Source organism: Bicyclus anynana, chromosome 20 (genome assembly GCF_947172395.1).
Source record: "Bicyclus anynana chromosome 20, ilBicAnyn1.1, whole genome shotgun sequence".
Lineage (NCBI taxonomy): Eukaryota > Metazoa > Arthropoda > Insecta > Lepidoptera > Nymphalidae > Bicyclus > Bicyclus anynana.
Genome location: NC_069102.1, coordinates 11,740,070 through 11,759,756, shown reverse-complemented (window position 1 = coordinate 11,759,756; position 19,687 = coordinate 11,740,070). Strand labels below are relative to the sequence as shown.

Below are 19,687 nucleotides of genomic sequence, written 5' to 3'. Positions count from 1 at the left end.
CAGTGTCAGCGTATGAATTATACGCGTAAAATACAAGTACTTGATTATACGTTACTGATATAATCTGTTTTACGGCGTAATGTTGACGTCATTTGTTAGACATTGATTTAAGTATGGCTGCGTTCAAGTTCCAGTTAAAATGTCCCAAATACATATTTTACTATGTGACTGTTGCTTAGCAACAGTTTTTGATAAAATGGACCAAAACTGCCTTTTGTACGAATTTATAATTTTAATAAATCAAAAGTCACATGAAATGGGGCCAATTCAATATTAAGATTTTATAGATTTTATTTCTAATGCCTATTACATACAATCGTGGCAATGTAAGATAATTTATATGCGCTAAAAGTTATTTTCTTATTGTTATAATGCATAACTTTGATTTGTTATTTAATAGGTAAGAAAGTTAGCTTTTCGTGCTAGAGGAAGATCAGCACAATCTTTAGATGTTAGTGCTCCGCGTGTCGACACAGGTGGAGGAGGCGATGGACGCGTCTTCTTACACATACGGCCTGCTTTGGCCGATACTCGGTCTATGTTACAACGCTCAAATACTACTCTCACAGGGTAAGTTATACATTTAAAATAAAGTTTGCATTCATTTATGAATAAATAAATTCCACTAGATTTATATATATGGACATTATTCAATTCAGCGTTCATTCATGCAGTATTGAAATTGTTTGTCTACTAATAGTTAGCTAATGTTTCTCAGAAATAATTACGCATGTAAAGAAGATGTTAAGGATGAGGCTGTTAACTTGCAAGCTGTGGGTGAAGGTAAGGTACAGCTTTCTCGAACCCCACAAGAAAAAGATCGATTACCCGACAGGATAAGTTTGGACAGGTATGTTCTCAAAAAATTGCTAAGTTAGCTAAATAATAGGATAGCACCTAAGGAAATGAAGTACTTATCATTCTTAAAAAAGTACTTTGCTAATATTGTTATTATGCTATCCTACTAATATTATAAACGCGAAAGTTTGTATGGATGTTTGTTTGTTACTCTTTAACGCCGCAACTACTGAACCGATTTGTCTTAAATTTGGAATGGAAATAGATTTTATTCTGGATTAACACATAGGCTACTTTTCATCCCGGAAACATCCATGGTTCCCGAGGGATTGGTGAGAAACTAAATTTCACTCGGACGATTTCGCGGGCGTCCGCTTGTAATAATATAATATTGTTCTTAATAATATTGTTATTAACATTTGTTATTAAAGCTAACAGTTTTAATTTATTTATTACTAATACAATTTTCAGACGAGGCCTTTCATCAATCCCACACATTGTTGGCGAGCCAGGCTTGCGTTTGTTATCTTTGCAACATAATTTGATTAACACCTTGTCAGGGCTATCTCCACTGGATTTAAGTAAACTAGTTTTCCTAGACGTATATGACAATCAGATCGATAAAATTACATCACTCGAGAAACTTTTTAGCTTGAGAGTTCTCTTATTAGGAAAGAACAGGTACTGCGACAAAATATTTCGTTATAATATAATTAGATTTAAATTTATATTAAACGTAAATGGCGCATTTCAAGCGTCGCTAAATGTACTTATTTATATGATTGTTATAATAATTGTGATTAGTGAATCTGTTTAATTTGGTTAATGTATTATAATAAAATACTTTATTCATTTTTAGAATTAAAAGAATCGAAGGTCTGTCGAATTTGGTCAAACTGGAAGTGCTGGATTTACATGGTAACAAGATCACAAAAGTAGGATGTTTGTCTAATCAAAGCGAGCTTAAAGTTCTCAACCTAGCGGGTAATCAGATTAAATGCATGGGACCGACGGATCTTCAGGGATTAGTGTCTTTACGCGAATTGAACCTTAAGCGAAACCGATTAAGGAAATTACTTGGTTTCCAAAATACAATGAAGTTACAAAAGTTGTACCTTGGAAATAATGATCTACAAAGGTAACGAGAGTTAGTCCCTAACAAGCTGTTTGTTTAATTATTCAAAAAATATATAACGTAAAAGGATTTGTTTACAGTATTGAAGATGTATCATCGTTAGCTGAGGCTACGTCTCTCACAGAAGTTTCTTTGGACGGTAATCCTGTAGCATTAGGTGGCGACTGTACCCCTTTTCTAGTATCGTATCTCCCAAATCTTACTACATTAACAAATATGCACGTCAGTGACCAGGTAAGATTTGCGATTAGTATTATCATTCCAACAATAGTAAACGACTACTAATTTAATATTAATAGATATATTTTTTTAAACTTAATGAAGATCGAGTAATGTGATATAAGTATGTAGAATAAGCTATAAGTATAGTATATTGAATAACAATGAAATTAAATTAAAGCCATTTCAATGAAAAACACCTCTAAAACTTTTTTTTAATTTGACGGAGTAATAGGAAATCATGCAATCCCTATTTTTTTTAATATAAAAAAGAAGAAAATTGATGTTTTGCTGTAATGTTGTAGGTTCGTCAAGCTGCAATGGCTTGGCGTAACAACAAGGAAGCAGCTCATGCCGCGTACTGTGCATTAAGTGGATCTGCTCATCAAGCAGCTCGGCGTGATCAAATCATTAATAATGCTCGAACTAATTGGGAACTTCTCAGGTTTAAAATATTTAGCAATATGTGAAAACTTGTTTGTTGTTGTTATAACTCGTTGTTTTCTATATTCTTATATTTAAATTAGAAACATAAACTCTTACTTTATTATTTTCCCAGGTCAGAAAATAAATGTTTTGTAACTACAGCCACAAGCCCAATTGAAAAAGAGTCTGAAATAGAGACTGTTGATGAAACAAACAGTGGTGAGACGCAAACTGTGGAAACGACTGTTATTCCTGATTTAATAGCATCTACGCGTAAAGTAGACAATGAAATATCAGAATGCAAAGTGAACAATATAAGTACTCAAGCTTTTTCTGATATTTCCACCCCAAAACCCATGACGCAGAAATTGCAAAGAAGCTCGACTGCACGAAAACTTTCTGACAAACGTGTGAATTTTTCTGAACGAAGCGCTTCCCAAGATACAGACGCTTCACATTCCACTTCTACGAGTAGTGATCTCAGATTACCACCAATATTATTACCGATAATATCATCCCTGGAAAACGTTAAATTAAATGACAGTACAGAACCTGTATTAAAAAGGTGGGAAAGTATATCCAGTGTTGAGCCAATAGGTGATTCATCATTTAGTTCCATGCCCTCATCATCCAGTGATAGTGAAGATGATACTAATAAGAGACAACTTAGAAGGGTTCCCACTGTATTAAGACGACGTGAAAACTTCAGTACAATGCGATCCAAATCGGTTTGCGACCCGGAAAGCCGAAGAGCAAACGCAGTTGTAAGAAATTCCGATAACTGCGAAAATACCAGTAATATTTCGTGTAGTACAAATTTTGGATCTGTTGCTACATCTTCGACTTCAGGAAGTGATAACAACAGTAAATGCTTAAAACGACAAGGTTCTCTCAACAGCAGATCAAATACAAGAAATATTCGCAGCGCGACTATAACGAGGAGAAACGAGAGAGCTTCATCGGCTCATCGTGCGTCAACTGCAAGAGCAAAGACAACTAAAAATTTAGCAAGTTTAAAATCATCTGAGCCTGTTCCTAGAGCACCGCCTCAGTGTAAGGATAGGGAGCAGGGCGTGGATTACCTCGTAGAAGTTAGCGATGGCCTGGTTAGTGCGTGGGGTGCCGGGGCAGTGAGGCGTCTGGCTCGCGATTGGGATTGGGAACGTGCACGTACGGTCACCCGGGCATCATTTCACTACGTACATTTTCATGCTGTTGCACAATGCTTACCGGAACTCAAAGCCAAGTAAGTTGCACCTGCAAGCAATAAATACACATTGCGTATTGCGGATTTGCAAAAGGAATTGTTTTGAAAAGCCTTTTTTTTTTAGATTTCCAAACGTTACTCACATATCTGTCCGGGCCACAGGACTACAACATTTAGGACAATTGCATGCTTTGGCCGAATTACGAGGAGTAACTGGTTTAAATATCATGCCCGAAGGAAATCCTATTTGTGTCAAAGTTTGGCGTGAATACGCTGTCTATAGACTTGCTCATTGGGGTCTTAAAGAAATCAATGATGAACAGGTATTTTTTCTTCATTTTCTACACGGCGTGTTTTATTGGCTTAACTGGAATAGAAAAGGAAAATCGAAAATCATGATATAAGAGGAAATAAAACGTTCTCTCTTTTATGATGTTATTTGATTAAATTAAGAAGTTAAAATTCTCAAGTACCTACATATTTTTTGTAATAGTTATGCATTTCGATAGGTTACAGACGAAGAAATAAAGATGGCTAATAAAACATACAGTGGCTTAAGTGATATGGTACTCCGTGCACTTCCTGATGCCCCTTTGCAGCCGTTACTATCAAGATTAGGTAAAAGTGGAAACAGCAGCTCAAGCGCGAAAGCGTGGCTACGTGCTGCAGATCCAGCATTACGCGATGTTATAGCTAAGGAAGCATTGCAGTATAAAAAAGGACATGTTTCGCAGGTAATTGGTCTAAAAAATATCAGTATATTTATTCGAAACTAAATAACTGTTTTGCCTTTTAAAATGAAAATAATATTTTTTTTAACGATACAGGAGGATATGAGTTGGAGAGTCCGTGGTCGTGGTCAATTATCACACGCGATTGAGTTAGCGTGTGGAGCGGCTATACGTCTACGCACATTAGAACTCCAGTGGCCTGTAATCTTCGTAGAAATGATTGAGGAAGTGCTACGAGATTATGCTAATATGGAAAATCATGTCAAAGAACAGATGCGCATGCTTACGGATTCCTTGTGACATATTTTGCTAATATTTCGTATTAGATTTGTAAAGCTAAATTGTTGATATATACTTACTTATTACGAAAAACACAGACCCATATTGGTCCGATTGCATTTTCCACGTATTTTTTTTAGAAGTTAATAAAACAATTTCAGAATAATATGTACCAGCCTAACAACACTGATCAATTGATAGTATGGTAGGTACATATAGTTTTTAGATAGTAAAAATATATTTTTTACACTTTCTAAAACAAGTTGTTCCTAAACCTGGCAGTGTGCAATAACGATGTGGTAGGTAAGTACCTAATACCCATAGACATAAGTACTATTCGCATAATATAGTTAGGTATTACCGTTGTTTTTGTTACTTACCTAGTGGTCAAAACATATAAAAGCGTAAAAATGGCTGCACGGTTGGAATCGTCAAAAAACGACATCACCGACTCAACGCAAAAAAGCGGCGTTTTACTACCATACCGCAAACTTTGCGGTATGGTAGTAAAACGGTTATTGCCAAGTGGCTTAGCTTTTATGTATATTGAACCAAAACTGGTGATTGAGAAAAAAAATTATTAGAAAACATTTTCCTTGGACCTTGGAGTGGGACCTTCACATTATCCAGAAACTACGTTTTCCAAAAACTACGTTTTTCAGAATTGTTGATAAAAATAGAACTAGGTATAGTAGATATAGCTAGCCTATATTTTCAGAACTGATACAATATTACTTCACATAGTTGCTCAATACTTATAAGACAAAGAACTAACAGTAGACTTAGTGGGAAAATAATAGCCAATTAAAATAGATAAATTATAGTAATTTTAATTCACACTTTGCAAATATGTATGTAATATGATGTTATGTAGGAAAATAAAACATTTTTGTTAGAAATTGTGTATATTTGATTACAATCCTATACCTTCACCATTTATAATGCACTAAACCTACATGTTTGGGTGAATGCCTTCGAGTTAGGAACAGTCTGAAGTCAGCTGCGATTCCAACTGTTGAGGAGCTGTTGTTGTTGCTGATTGAAAGTTCGTTTTCAACACAGGCATTTGCTATTTAAAAGGCCAGTTCTACATACATCTTGACTCGAATCTGTTAAATTTTTAATCGAAAAGAAACCATTGATTTTTTTATGATGTTCATAATACCAACATGTGGGCCTAATTAATAAAAAAAATTCAACCGACTTAAAAAATATAAAACGTACTGACTGCACTAAAAGGCGAAAAATAACGTCACACTAAGTTCTATATATCATATTATATTCTAACTGATGATCAGTTTGAAGGCTTTTGAGGAAGAGGTGTATCGCCAAATCCAGTTCGACTGGGTCGAAATGGAGCGAAAAAAAGATGGAGCGAGTTATGCTTGGAGTTTCTCTGCGTGATCAAATCAGGAATGAGGAGATCCGCAGACGAACCAAAGTCACTGACATAACTCAGCGAGTCGCGAAGCTGAAGTAGATGAACGTAAATAATTTATAATTTGTATGAGAAGCTTCTCATATTACATTTCCTGGAAGAAAAAAGAATAAAAGAAAAAAATCGTGGTTTTAAGATGAACAATATAATTTATACATATATTAGAACATGTTATCAGGAATGGTGAGCCTAGAAAGGACGTGGGAGTTATTATTTGCCTATTTCCAGCAGTAAACGTCCATCGACAAATAATAATTGTGTAATAATCATAGATTTATGAGTCGGTATTATTCATAGTTTAGGATATGGTGGGTTGATCCTAAATGAAACTCGTACAGTTGTTGTTCACTCTTGTAATTAAATTAATCTTAAATGATATTACACTGAAGTTAATGTACAAGTAGCGCTCAACACAACGATATGCGTTGATATGAAGTACGTGTTTCTTATGAGTATTGCGGTACGACAGGGCAGATACGTGTCGTATCGCTCGCGGTAAGGGTCGTACTGTCTGGTCTAAATGACCGGGAATACTAGCGTCCCTTTTCGTTTCCCGCGCGAGGCTGGCTGTGGGCGGAGCAATGTTGCCAACCGATTCGCGCGCTTTGTAACTGCCGCGGGGCAGCATTGCCAACGTTAGAAATGTAACGTATACGTTCGGAAACCGCCACAACCACCCCCCTACGGAGAATGATAAGTCAATTGAAAAAGAAAATTGAAATTGACTTAGAATTAACATTAACAGCATTAACAAATTTTAATCACTAATTAGTTGTATAAATTACATTAAAACAAAGTTTGTGTAAATGAAATTGTATAAAAAAAATAAAAAAGTATAAGAGTGTTTGCTTAGCGTGATTAAAAAAATAATGAAATGTAATATTAAAAAATGTTACAAAGGGCCTTAAAAATGGTACAATGGTACGTGCAATTAACACAACTAAATACTTATGTCTAAAAGTAATGTTTACAATTAAAACTTAAAATGTAACAAAAATACTTAAGATTTAACAGTAATTTACAAAAAAAAAAATCGTGTAGACATATATAGTTTTAGCTTAAATTATTACAAAAGTGTTAAAACTATATTATAAATCTAAAATTTGTTTAAACCTAACTGTACGACCAGACCGAGTAGTAACAGGCTGCTGGTTACTCAGGGCAGTAGGTTGACCTGAGGGATGGGAAGGTGCAGTTATGGCGGTAGGCTCTATGTCTAAGTCGGATATCGTATAGGCAGGTTTTACCCTATCAATACTCACCGTGACCTTCTTGCCGCCTTTGTCGATGGACACAGTTTTCCCACTCTTGGCCAAAACTCGGTAAGGGCCAGTATATGGTTGTTGTAATGGTTTTCGCACTGCGTCCTCACGCAACATGATGTGCGATGCGTCATCAAGGTCCTTGAAAACGAACGTTGATGGTCTCGCGTGGCGTGAGGCTGGAGTTGGACGAAGATTTGACATTTTAGTCCTTAGGTTATTGACGAAATCGTCAGTTACGATGTCGAAGGAGCTACTAGGTACCAGGAGTTCCCCAGGTAACCGTAGTGGTTCTCCGTACACTAGCTCAGCTGCAGAGCATTTTAAATCCTCTTTGAGGGCGGAGCGGATACCAAGTAAGACTAAAGGTAGAGCCCGGTGCCAAGTATCATTGTGGCACATAAGAGCAGCTTTAAGTTGTCTATGGAAACGCTCGATCATGCCATTTGATTGAGGATGATAACTTGTAGTTCGTATGTGTTTCGTGGCGCCAATGTTCATCAATTTGCTGAACAAGTTTGATTCGAACTGGCGTCCACGATCTGTTGTGACTGTGACGGGCACGCCGAAACGTGATAACCAACCGTCGACGAACCTATCAGCCACTTCTTCAGCGGTTATCGACGACATAGGCCATACTTCGGGCCATCTGGTAAATCTGTCGATCGCTGTTAAACAATACGTGAAACCGTTAGATATCGCTAAAGGACCGATTATATCTAAATGCACGTGTTGAAACCTTGCAGAAGGTGCCTCGAAATTACCAAGAGGAGCGGAGACGTGACGTGTTATCTTGCTGCGTTGGCAAGGTAGGCATTCGCGTGACCATTGACGACAATCTTTGTTAATGCCGGGCCAGACAAAACGTTCGGTTATGAGTTTTAAAGTGGCCCGCGCACCAGGATGACTCAAATTATGTAGTTGGTCGAACGCTGGTCTCCTCTGTTCCACGGGAAGGTATGGTCGAGGTTTACCCGTAGAAACGTCGCACATGATGCTTATATTGGTACCGGGTATAATTGTTGGCACCAATTTGAGCGACGAGTTGTTTATGACACTATTTAGCTCGTCATCCGCCTCCTGAGCTTGAGCTAGGGCAGCGAAGTCTGAATTCAGTGATACAGCCTCGATACGAGACATAGTGTCCGCGACCACATTTTCGCTTCCTTTAACGTGTCTAATATCAGTTGTGAATTGGGAGATAAATGTTAACTGATTTAGTTGCGCTGGGGGTAATTTTTCCCTGCGCTGCTTAAACGCGTAAAGGAGTGGCTTATGGTCTGTATAAATTGTAGTACTTTGCGCTTCCAACAGGTGTCGGAAGTGCTGTACTGCAGAGTATACAGCCAATAACTCCCTGTAATAAGCAGGCCATTGAGACTGAGATGGTGTCAGCTTTTTGCTGAAAAAGGCGAGTGGTTGCCAACCTTGGTCAGTCTCTTGTTGCAGACACGCACCTACGTGTGCGCTTGACGCATCTGTGTACAAGCCTAAGCGCGCACCTTGTATAGGGTGTGCGAGCTTAGTGGCTTGTAATAAGCTGTCTCTGCAAGTGTAGAAGGCTTGCTCTAATTCAGGAGTCCATGGCATCGCTTTTTGTCCTTTAAGTCCAGTAGCTGTAAGGAAATTAATAAGAGGTGCCTGTGAGTCGGCTGCGTTTGGAAGGAATTGACGATAGTAATTTATCATTCCTAAAAACCTTCTTAAACCTTGAGCTGTTTTGGGCAGAGGGAAATCGCGAAGTGCCTGAATTTTCTCGTCAGGAGGGCATATGCCGTCTTTGCTGATGTGATATCCGAGGAATGTTACCTCTGCAGCCCCTAAAACGCACTTAGCCGGGTTAACTACTACACCGTAGTCAGCTAACCTCTGGAAAAGAGTGCGGAGGTGCTTGGCATGTTGTTCAGCATCCTGTGAGAAAATTAAAATATCGTCTATGTAAGGGAAACAAAAGTCCAACCCTCGGACGATTTCGTCCATGAAGCGCTGGAAAGTTTGTCCTGCATTACGTAGGCCGAAAGACATAAATGGAAACTCGAACAAACCGAATGTCGTAATGATAGCCGTTTTACAAACGTCGGTTGGTGCTATCGGAATTTGCTGATAGGCTTTAACTAAATCTAAGGTACTAAATATTTTACATCCAGCTAAATTATGCCCGAAATCACCTATGTGACGGACTGGGTAGCAATCCGAAATGGTCCGAGCGTTAAGCGCTCTATAATCACCACACGGACGGAATGAAGAGTCCTTCTTGAGTGCTAAGTGTAGTGGTGATGACCATGGGCTTTTAGAAGGGCGTGCAGTGCCAGCTTGTACCATATCTGCGAACTCCTTCTGGGCAACCTGTAGCTTTTGTGGAGCAAGACGGCGTGGGCGTGATACCACCGGAGGGCCATCTGTGGTTTTAATATAGTGAACCGTATTATGTTTCACTACACGGTTAATACCTGGAGGCTTCGTGATGGATGGGAACCCAGCAAGGATTTTATGGTACTCCGAATCTCCACTGATAGTCCTCACGCTTGGTTGATAGAAGTTTGATACGGAGGCTGGGACAGTTAGTCCAGTCACACCGCATCGCAGTAAGCGATTGCGACAATCAGGGAGTAAGTTGTAGTAGGCCATGAAATCGGCGCCGATAATTGCTGTATCAACGTCGGCGACAACGAAGTTCCACCTAAAGTCACGGCGGAGGCCAAGATTCAAATTCATCGTTCGGCTGCCATATGTTTTAATAGTGGAACCATTGGCAGCTGATAAATCGAACGATGTTGCGTGTTGTTCCTTGCCAAGAAGCTTCCTTGGTATACAACACAGGTCGGAGCCCGAATCCAGGAGGTATTGCCATTTGGTATTCCTGTCTGTGATGAAAAGGCGGCGACCAGTGTAAACGCAGTCAGATGTCGCCTCTACTGACTGGATTGCTCGTTTCCCGGTGCCGGCGCAGTCCAGGAACAAGGCTGAACGCATTTGGTTGCCTTGGTTTTGAATTTTTTGTGGTACCAACACACAGAGTCTGCTTGAGAAGTAGATGCCCTATTTCTGGACCTAGATCTCGATCGATGCCGTTGCCTCGAATAGTCTGAGATCAGTGTGTCAAACTTTTTAACTAACTCAAGCAGAAGAGTGTTTGTGTCTGGTGTGTTTGTTGGCGCCGCTTGCGATTGGTTATTAGCGGTCACAGCACTGACTGAGATAGGATTTACTTCCATAATGCTGTCCGCTAGTTCTCCAGCTTTATCTAGGCTCACATCCATGTGTGCCTTTAATATTGACTGGACTGTGTGGGGGAGCCGTTGAAGCCATAACTCACGCAGTATTTTCTCGTCTCTGATGGTTCCCGCCAAAGACTTTAAGTGTCTTAGGAATTGAGTGGGTGTTCTATCACCCAATTCTTCTCCTGATAATAGTCTTCGGAGCATTTGCGACTCCGAAGGTGAAAATCGACGGATCATATTTTCTTTGATCCAGTCGTATCTTTGGCCTTTTGGTGGAAGCTCATCAGTCAGGTCTTCCATTTCTGCTGACGTTTTCATATCCATTTGGGCTATCACGTGGTAATATTTAGTGTCGTCAGCAGAAATGTTAGAAATGCTAAATTGTGCCTCAATATGCTTGAACCAAGCTACAGGTCGATTATGCCAGAAGGGTGGAAGTTTAGGTCGCATGGCCTGCACGGTAGGGTTGCTGCTATTAGGGTTACCTATTTGTTCCCTTAATTCGTTGTTTTGTTGAATTAGAGCATTGTTTTGCTCCAGTAATCGGTTGATTTGCTCCTGAACATTGTTTGTGTCGACCATGGTTACAGATTAAAAATAAAAATTAGATATAAAACAACTATATGCTTAACTCTACCACTAATATTATAAGGACCTGTTACTACCGGTTAGTCGTAATAAAAATTAACCATTAAAATTGTAAAACATAAAACGACAAAATTTTAAAAATAATAAACAAGTAAAGTTGGTACAAAAATATTATAGCGGCAAAGGAATGCACACTAAAACAATAAATGCTACGGAAGTGTTCTAAAAATAGATATGTGCTAACTTTCTCTTTGAGTCCGCTATAGTGTAGGTACCTGCGAGGGCCGGCGACGGCCAACACAAAAACAAAAGGGTCGGTCGGACCTTTTTTCGAAGACGCGAATAGTATACGCGCACTATTTTAAAGTAAAATGTTTTATGACCGATTCTAAATTTAACACTTCCTAGATTTAATAAATCACTGAATTTACTTTAATGCGTTAGATTTTTATAAAACATTTTTGTAAAACACTCACTGATATCCTGGTGGTCTTCGGGTCGCTGCTAGGATGGCGGCTGATTTGCAGCCTGCCGATGATGACGCGCAGACTCGAATTTCTCAGGAACTAACGAGCTGATAAGTTAGACTTGTGTCTAATGGGTACCTGCTCGTATAAAGCCACCTTTGTTGTGCTAACGGTGCGGCGATGAAAGCGTCGTCCTTTGTTCAGGCTGAAGACGCGAACCGTCGTTGGAGAGGGTCACCGAATTTAGGGGTTACCACTTCATAGAGAGTGAAAACAGATTTAGCGGAAGGGGCTCACCAGATATAGTCCGTATTTAGCGTACGTTTAACGTACGGGGTCACCAGATTTAGGATATGGTGGGTTGATCCTAAATGAAACTCGTACAGTTGTTGTTCACTCTTGTAATTAAATTAATCTTAAATGATATTACACTGAAGTTAATGTACAAGTAGCGCTCAACACAACGATATGCGTTGATATGAAGTACGTGTTTCTTATGAGTATTGCGGTACGACAGGGCAGATACGTGTCGTATCGCTCGCGGTAAGGGTCGTACTGTCTGGTCTAAATGACCGGGAATACTAGCGTCCCTTTTCGTTTCCCGCGCGAGGCTGGCTGTGGGCGGAGCAATGTTGCCAACCGATTCGCGCGCTTTGTAACTGCCGCGGGGCAGCATTGCCAACGTTAGAAATGTAACGTATACGTTCGGAAACCGCCACAATAGATTTACGATTCGGTACAAGTACCTATATTTTTAAAATATGATGAGAAAATAAAATTGTATACAACATGGATGTATTGTATACAAAGATAGCTTGAACGCATCTTAAACAACATACCAACCAAAGATTACAGTGTATGATACCAACATACTGAAGGAATACGAAATGTCACGCAGCGCGAAACTGTCATTTGTCATTAATAATATTTTAGGGTTCCGTAAAATAAATATTCATTTTACAAATCTATATAGTATTTCTATCTGTTAAATTAAGTACATTACATTTATTCCCATTATTGTGTTCCTAGATAATGTAATTATTGTTTAATAAGTCATGGACGACACAGAAAGCACGACAACATCCGCTGATGAGAATACAGGCAACTTGTGCGATAATCCAACAAGGGATACACTCGCCGAGGGTTTGTTGGGCCTTTTGAAACCGACTGTGGACCAGCTAGACGACAGAGTTCGAGCTACTAGGTATGGTGCTTCTCTATTTAGACTAATCAGAAAGGTTATTTATGTGGTTGGATTTGTTCGAGTGTCCACAAACTTCTGTCAATGACCAATTAAAAATAACACTAATAAAAATAGGACGCTTACGACAAAGACTAATTGTAGTAGTGTCTGAAGACCCCCAGAACTTCTTAATTCCTCTATGGAAGTGATAACTTTGTAAACTTTAACAAAATTTACACCAAATGGAAATAACATTCCAAAGTCCTTGTCTCATTTTACTTTAGCTTAAAATGACAGTAAATATACATCATTGCTTAAGTGATTTCGTGAATGAACTATGATGAAAAATATGCCTTTATTTATCTTGTTACAAATTTATACCATACAATACCTACTTTTATTAATCCTTACAGAATATCTCAACTGGAGTTGAAACAACAGATAGAGTCGTTGAACGAAGAGCTACAGAAAGTGAGAGAGGCTCTAAATAATCACCCTGACTTAGACCCCTATGTGAAGAAATTGATTGCCTGCAAGCATAGAGTTACTGTAGTGCTCAATGTTTTACAAGCATCACAGGTGTGTATGTCTGTCAAGTGTACTCAGCATTTTTTACATTCTATTATTAAATTTCACTGCTGCTATATATTTATAGGTAATGACAAGTAGCACTTGAGAATGATCTCATCTGTGGTCCTAATATCATCATCCATCATCATCATTATCTGCCGATAGACGTCTACTGCTGGACATACTCCTCTTGCATGGGCTTCCAATAACAAGTCTTGAGCTGCCACCATTCAGTGGCAACTGCAAATCCCTGCTACCCACTTGATATTCGCAGTCCAACACTGCACTTTTGTGGGGTTGCCATTTTAGCATCTTGGTACCCCAACGTCCATGGGGTCTTTGAATGATGTGGCTTGCACATTGTCACTTCAGCGTCGCTACTTGCTGAGCTATGTTAGTGACTTTGGTTCATCTGGGGATCATCTAATTTCGGATTTGATCATGCAAAGAAACTCCAAGCATAACTTGCTCCATTTTTTGGCTGAAACTCGGCCGAAACTATTAATAAATAAATAAAATAGCCTTTTATTTTTGAACAGCTTTTGGTTACATGAGTGTTGTGTTTCGATTTGATTGATTATATTACGTCCCGCTGTTCAAAGTGTGTCTTCTGACATAGGCCTTCTCCAGCTGCTTCCACTGCACTCTGTCTGGTCCAGCGTGGCCCCAGGGTTAGGTGGATGTCGTCCTCCCACCTTCTTATTGGACGTCCACGTTGTCTGGTACTGTCTCTTGGGTACCAGAGTGTCACCTGCTTGCTCCATTTATCGGTCGTGCAGCGCAACATGTGTCCCGTCCAACGCCATTTCAAGTGGTTGATTCTAATGAGAACATCAGCGAGCTTTGTCCTATGTTTTATCTATAGAGAAAATCGAAACTATAGAGAATATAAAATCCTAAACTGATTTGGATCAGTTAAGGATTTTATATTTTCAGAGATCCTGGCTCTCTGAGAACCACCAACTGTACCAGACAGAATATTTTTTCATTAGTAGGTGAAGTAATTAGCTAAATCAGAACTACTTCCTGTCATTCAATCAGACTACAACTATGTATACTTTTATATCAGATTGTGAGACTAGATTCTCGTCCAATAATGGAGTAGAAATAGGAACGTGCAACTATTTGTAAACCTTGTCAGTTATTTTATATTGTTTAAAAAAAACATTGAAGCCTGTTATTAAATTAAAGATATATTTTTAAAAATCCTAATTTGTTATTAATTTCAGGACAGATTAAATGATATAAGGCGAATGATACAAAAAGAAAAAACTGTCAATACTGTCACATCTCCGGAGCCTGAGCAGAGCACTAGCAGCATAGCCCCAGAGCACGGCAGCATCAACTGATAGTCAATATGGAGACACCATATCAGAACCACATAGACAAGGCAGATTTTGATTTTGTGTATGAACCAGCCGAAGACAGTTTCCTCTTGATTGATGCTTTAGAAAAAGATCTTGAATATTTACAATTAAGGAAACCTACATTCTGCTTAGAAGTCGGTTCTGGTAGTGGTGTTGTTATAACTGCATTGGGAATGGCATTACCTAAAGCACTTTGTTTTAGCACCGACATAAATTTGAAAGCATGCAATATGACAAAGAGCACTGCGATTAGAAACAATGTTTTATTGGATTCCATTAACATGGATTTGGCTACTGGCTTTGTGCATCATAAATTTGATGTTGTTATTTTTAACCCTCCGTATGTAGTGACAGAGACCAATGAATGTGGTGGATGTGGTATAGAGGCGAGTTGGGCTGGAGGTGTCAAAGGTAGAGAAATTACAGACAGGCTACTCCACATGATACCAAAGATACTAACCCCAAATGGCACTTTCTACCTACTACTAATTGAAGATAACATTCCACTAGAAGTTGTACAAATTATGTCTACATATAATTACAAATCTGAGACAGTAATCACCAGAAAAGTAAGAAATGAACAACAATTGGTTTTAAAGTTTTATAGATAAAAAAAAATTTATTATTACACAATAATATAACAATATTTTATAGCTATAAGAATGTCTTGATATTGTATGTATAATATATAAAAATATGTTTGCAGTTTACTGTTTCAAGTTTTTCTTTACCAAAGCGCCAAATGCTTTTGCACCTTCTAGGTTTTCTTCATATCCTGGCAAAGTAGCGCAGTCTTTGAGCCATCTTTGGATATTGGGATAACTAGTAAAGTCCCAACCCACTTCCTGGAAAAATAGTTTTTGATAATCAGATTTATTATCACAAATTTGGTTATAATATCTTAGCAACAGTGTTTATTATCAAGTAAGTGCTAGATTACAATCACACCTGATGCTAAATGATAATACAATCTAGAGAGGAACACTACAATAATATAGTTTATTCAACTATTTTATTTTTATTGCACGTTTATAGTATTAGAAAAGTAAAATTATCATCATTATGCCAATATTTACACAAACATGCACAACATAAGTGGTACTTTACGGGTATATCTTATCAAATTGATTTATTGTTGATAAGATATAATATTTTCATCTTGTATTTATCTGTCATCATTGATCTCTTATTGTATATTTGTCATGATTTATAGCTTGCCTGCCAGGAGTGTGAGGTATCAACAGTGGTGTGCACTTCAGAAATGCATAAACATAATGCATACCCTGAGGATTCATTATGTACCTGTATTGGAGGAGGAATTTCTCATTTTGTGCAATTTGTACCTATTTGACAAGTTGGAGGGGAATGGGAATATTCGTAAAATTATGTCTAAATATCTTACACGTAATGCAGTCATTGAGGCAGTGATTGCAGTGTCAGCAATTGTAACATTGTCCCCAGCAACCCACATGTTGGCATCTAGGAATTGGTTGAGGAAATTAAGTGTATTGTTCAGATCATCTTTCAGCTTATCCTTGATTTCTGTTGCACCCTCAAATATGATTGGATACTGAAACAAACATAAAATTTGCTGCAATGGAGAGTGTATGGGGAAAGCCAATCCACATCACTGGAATCTTTATTCTATTTATTTTATTATTTATTGAAAACCTACAGCATATTACAAATAAAATGTATACAATGATTGTGGATTATGTGTACAGGTGTATGCTGCATGTAAAAAAATTTATAAGACAATAAAAGAAACATGGAGGTCCATAATATAATTATATTGAAGAAGTTACATATTACTTTATTGATACAACACTGCTAGAACTCACATAACACTTCAGATTATATCGTTTATTTAGTTTGATTGCGTCAAACTTGCAAGATCCAGTTCATGATTAAGGGCCTCGCATGAATTTGAAACTAGTCTGGCATACTCTGACATTGTGTCACGTGAGTTTTAGTTGTATTATAATAAATTAATAAATACTGCTAGTAATAATTATATTAAAAAAAAACATGTAACCATCCCCGCAATGTTTCAGATGGATAATCTAGTTGGGTTACTAGTTGGTTAACTTTCATATTAGAGCGTAGTGGAGTAAAATGAGTTAATAACATACACAAATAGCTCTTATCTTGGGGTACAAAAACGAGCTATCAAAGTACAGACGTTGGTTGACCATGGCGCGGCGCTGCAGATCCTTAGGATACAGAGTGTCGTCCTTTCCATATTTGTCAGCCAAATAACAAGCTATAGCTCTACTTTCCCAAATAACAAAGCCATTGTCATCCAATGTAGGCACGCAATGCTGTGGGTTGATTTTTATAAAACTTTCATTCAGTTGTTCCTTCTTGAACAAGTCTAAAATAATCACGTCAACCGGCACTCCTATAACTCTTGCAGCCAATAGTGCTCCTCTCGAAGGTGAGCTCGGAGCGAAGTGGTATAATTTAATTGTTGATTCCGACATTATATTTATATTATTTATAATAATAAAAAATTATATTAAACTGATACAACACTTAGCCACCATACCACACTTACTGGTATACTTATCTGATTGTTTGATATAATTATATTAATATAATAATTAACAAAACTTTCGAATTATCACAAGACTGAAAGGCACTTGAATTGAAAGTGAAAGGTTATATTTTTTAAACTTGTTCCTCAGAATATTAGGATACGATATAGGATACAGAATATTATTGGAAATAGATAGGCTACTCTAACTTTTTTCGGAACGCTTGTGATAGCGCCATCTAGTGACTAGCTACGGTATTTTTAGTATAGTATCCATTATGTTATAAAAATAATAATGCATATTTTTTGTAAATGAGAGATTTTTGATTTTGTAATAGTTGAAGAAACCAATTGAGAAAAACAAAAAAAAAAGACAAAAAGTTTTCCAATGTCCGGGCTTGAATTCAGGATTATTAGATCGTACCTTCGTTATGCACCACTAGGCCAAATGACTATATGGAACATCGTTGAAATTAATGTACGGTTACTGTCTTCTTTAATAATCCCTTTGCTTTAGAAATACAAGCACATTCTTCCTATTGCGCGTCAAAATTAAAAGGATAAATAATTCTTTTTTTTCTCCATACTTACATGGTTTAAATCTCTAAAAACATTATAATACATACATACCATAAGTAATTGAATTTACTATCCTGGAATCTTAAATCTAGAATGTAGATGGCGCTGCTTCATAAAGATTTCACGTTCTTCTAAGTGCCCATGGCATGAGTTGGTCTATAACTCTATGTAAATTGTCAAATTAAAGTTCAAATCAGAGTTTTTTTGGCGGGAATCGAGAAGCGCGCTTTTAAAATTGAAAATTTTAATTTAAAACTTTTTCAGTAATATACGTGTGAAATAAAGTGTACAAATGTAAATTAAATCAGGCAAAATGCCGTCAGACAGTGATGGTGATGCCTATGAAAGGCTAGACAGAAAAAAACGTAAAGTGCATAAGTCTGGTGAGGACGAGAGTTTAAAATATAAACCCTATATAAAGGCAGGTTATAGCAGAGCCTACACGGATAATAGCACTAACGCGGAATTCCCAGTGTTTGTGGAAAGCAGTGAGGCGGAAATTAAATTGGGGAACAAAAACCCATTAGTTGTGTCCAAATACTTTAAACAAGTAAAAGGTATCTATGAGAGCAGGCGCATTAATGCTAACAAAATAATGTTAGTATTCAAACAAGCAACAGCAGCCAATGATTTTCTCAAACATGAATGCCTAACGGTTTACAATCTTCGTGCCTTCATCCCGGCATCTTCTGTGGAGAGGGTGGGGGTTGTCAGGTTTATACCTAAAGAGTCCAGTAACCATGAACTATTTAATAAACTTTCTTCAGAGTGTGAGATTATTGGTGTAAGACGATTCATGAAAAAGGTTGTAGATGATGTTGTTCCTTTGTCAACTATTAGTGTAATTTTTGCAGGAACAACTTTACCACAATATATATATTTAGACAATTGGCGTTATAAGGTCTATACATATATTCCTCCACTAATGCAATGTTTTAAATGTATGAGATTTAATCACTATGGGAAAATATGCAAAAATATACAGGTCTGTTCACGCTGTGCTGGTGAACACCACTACAAAGCATGCACGGCTGATACATTGAAGTGCAGTAATTGTGGTGGAGCTCACTTAGCCATATCCAAAACTTGCCCTATAAAGGCAGCGAGATTAGAAAAAAATAAACAATCTTATGCTAAGGTAATTGAAATTAATAGTGTTAATTTTCCTACTCTCCCGAAGCCTCAACAAATACAGCAAAAATTCCACCAATCTAAACTAGACACACAAGAAAATTTAGATATTTCTTATTCAGATATCATTAATAATAAAAAAATATTATCCGCAATAATTAATACATTAGTTACTATAGGAAACTCAAATGACATAAAAAGCACAAGTAAAATTAAAGAAGCATTTTTGAAACATTTGAATAAAGTTTAATGGCTTCAAAGCTCATTATTGCTCAACATAACATTCAGAGTATTAATAATAAAAAACCCTTAGTAAAAACATTTTTAACACAGGAAAATATTGATATTTTATTATTAAATGAAACTTGGCTTAAAAACTCTAGTAATCTTGTAAAAATCCCAGGCTATAACTTTGTTGGAAAAAATGCAAAGAATGAACATGGTGGTGTAGGTATTTTATTAAGAAATACATTTAAATATAAACTTCTGAAAACAAAATTTTATGAAGATGTTCAATCCATAGCAATTTCTTTAGGAACCAATGTTGGTG

At 37.4% G+C, this 19,687-nt stretch overlaps 4 protein-coding genes across 4 annotated transcripts; 3 read left to right on the top strand and 1 right to left on the bottom strand.

Annotated features, from left to right (window-relative positions):
- Nucleotides 1-97: 97 nt before the first annotated feature.
- On the top strand, nucleotides 98-6,309 carry LOC112047175 (leucine-rich repeat-containing protein 49). Its single transcript, XM_024084188.2, has 11 exons — nucleotides 98-326; nucleotides 401-570; nucleotides 719-850; nucleotides 1,270-1,479; nucleotides 1,658-1,936; nucleotides 2,014-2,167; nucleotides 2,458-2,597; nucleotides 2,712-3,824; nucleotides 3,910-4,108; nucleotides 4,295-4,519; nucleotides 4,613-6,309. Exons 1-11 carry the CDS (start codon nucleotides 300-302, stop codon nucleotides 4,814-4,816), a joined length of 2,853 nt encoding a protein of 950 aa, XP_023939956.1. The 5' UTR covers nucleotides 98-299; the 3' UTR covers nucleotides 4,817-6,309.
- Nucleotides 6,310-12,658: 6,349 nt separating this feature from the next.
- LOC112047171 (SNAPIN protein homolog) lies at nucleotides 12,659-14,892 on the top strand. The gene is made up of 3 exons (XM_024084185.2): nucleotides 12,659-12,975; nucleotides 13,368-13,533; nucleotides 14,754-14,892. Exons 1-3 carry the CDS (start codon nucleotides 12,827-12,829, stop codon nucleotides 14,871-14,873), a joined length of 435 nt encoding a protein of 144 aa, XP_023939953.2. The 5' UTR covers nucleotides 12,659-12,826; the 3' UTR covers nucleotides 14,874-14,892.
- LOC112047170 (methyltransferase N6AMT1) lies at nucleotides 14,882-15,601 on the top strand. Its single transcript, XM_024084184.2, has one exon. It carries the CDS (start codon nucleotides 14,882-14,884, stop codon nucleotides 15,500-15,502), a length of 621 nt encoding a protein of 206 aa, XP_023939952.2. The 3' UTR covers nucleotides 15,503-15,601.
- On the bottom strand, nucleotides 15,483-17,563 carry LOC112047169 (glutathione S-transferase 1). Its single transcript, XM_024084183.2, has 3 exons — nucleotides 17,024-17,563; nucleotides 16,294-16,461; nucleotides 15,483-15,736 (listed from the first exon to the last, which is right to left on the bottom strand). Exons 1-3 carry the CDS (start codon nucleotides 17,372-17,374, stop codon nucleotides 15,599-15,601), a joined length of 657 nt encoding a protein of 218 aa, XP_023939951.1. The 5' UTR covers nucleotides 17,375-17,563; the 3' UTR covers nucleotides 15,483-15,598.
- Between the last annotated feature and the right edge of the window lie 2,124 nt (nucleotides 17,564-19,687).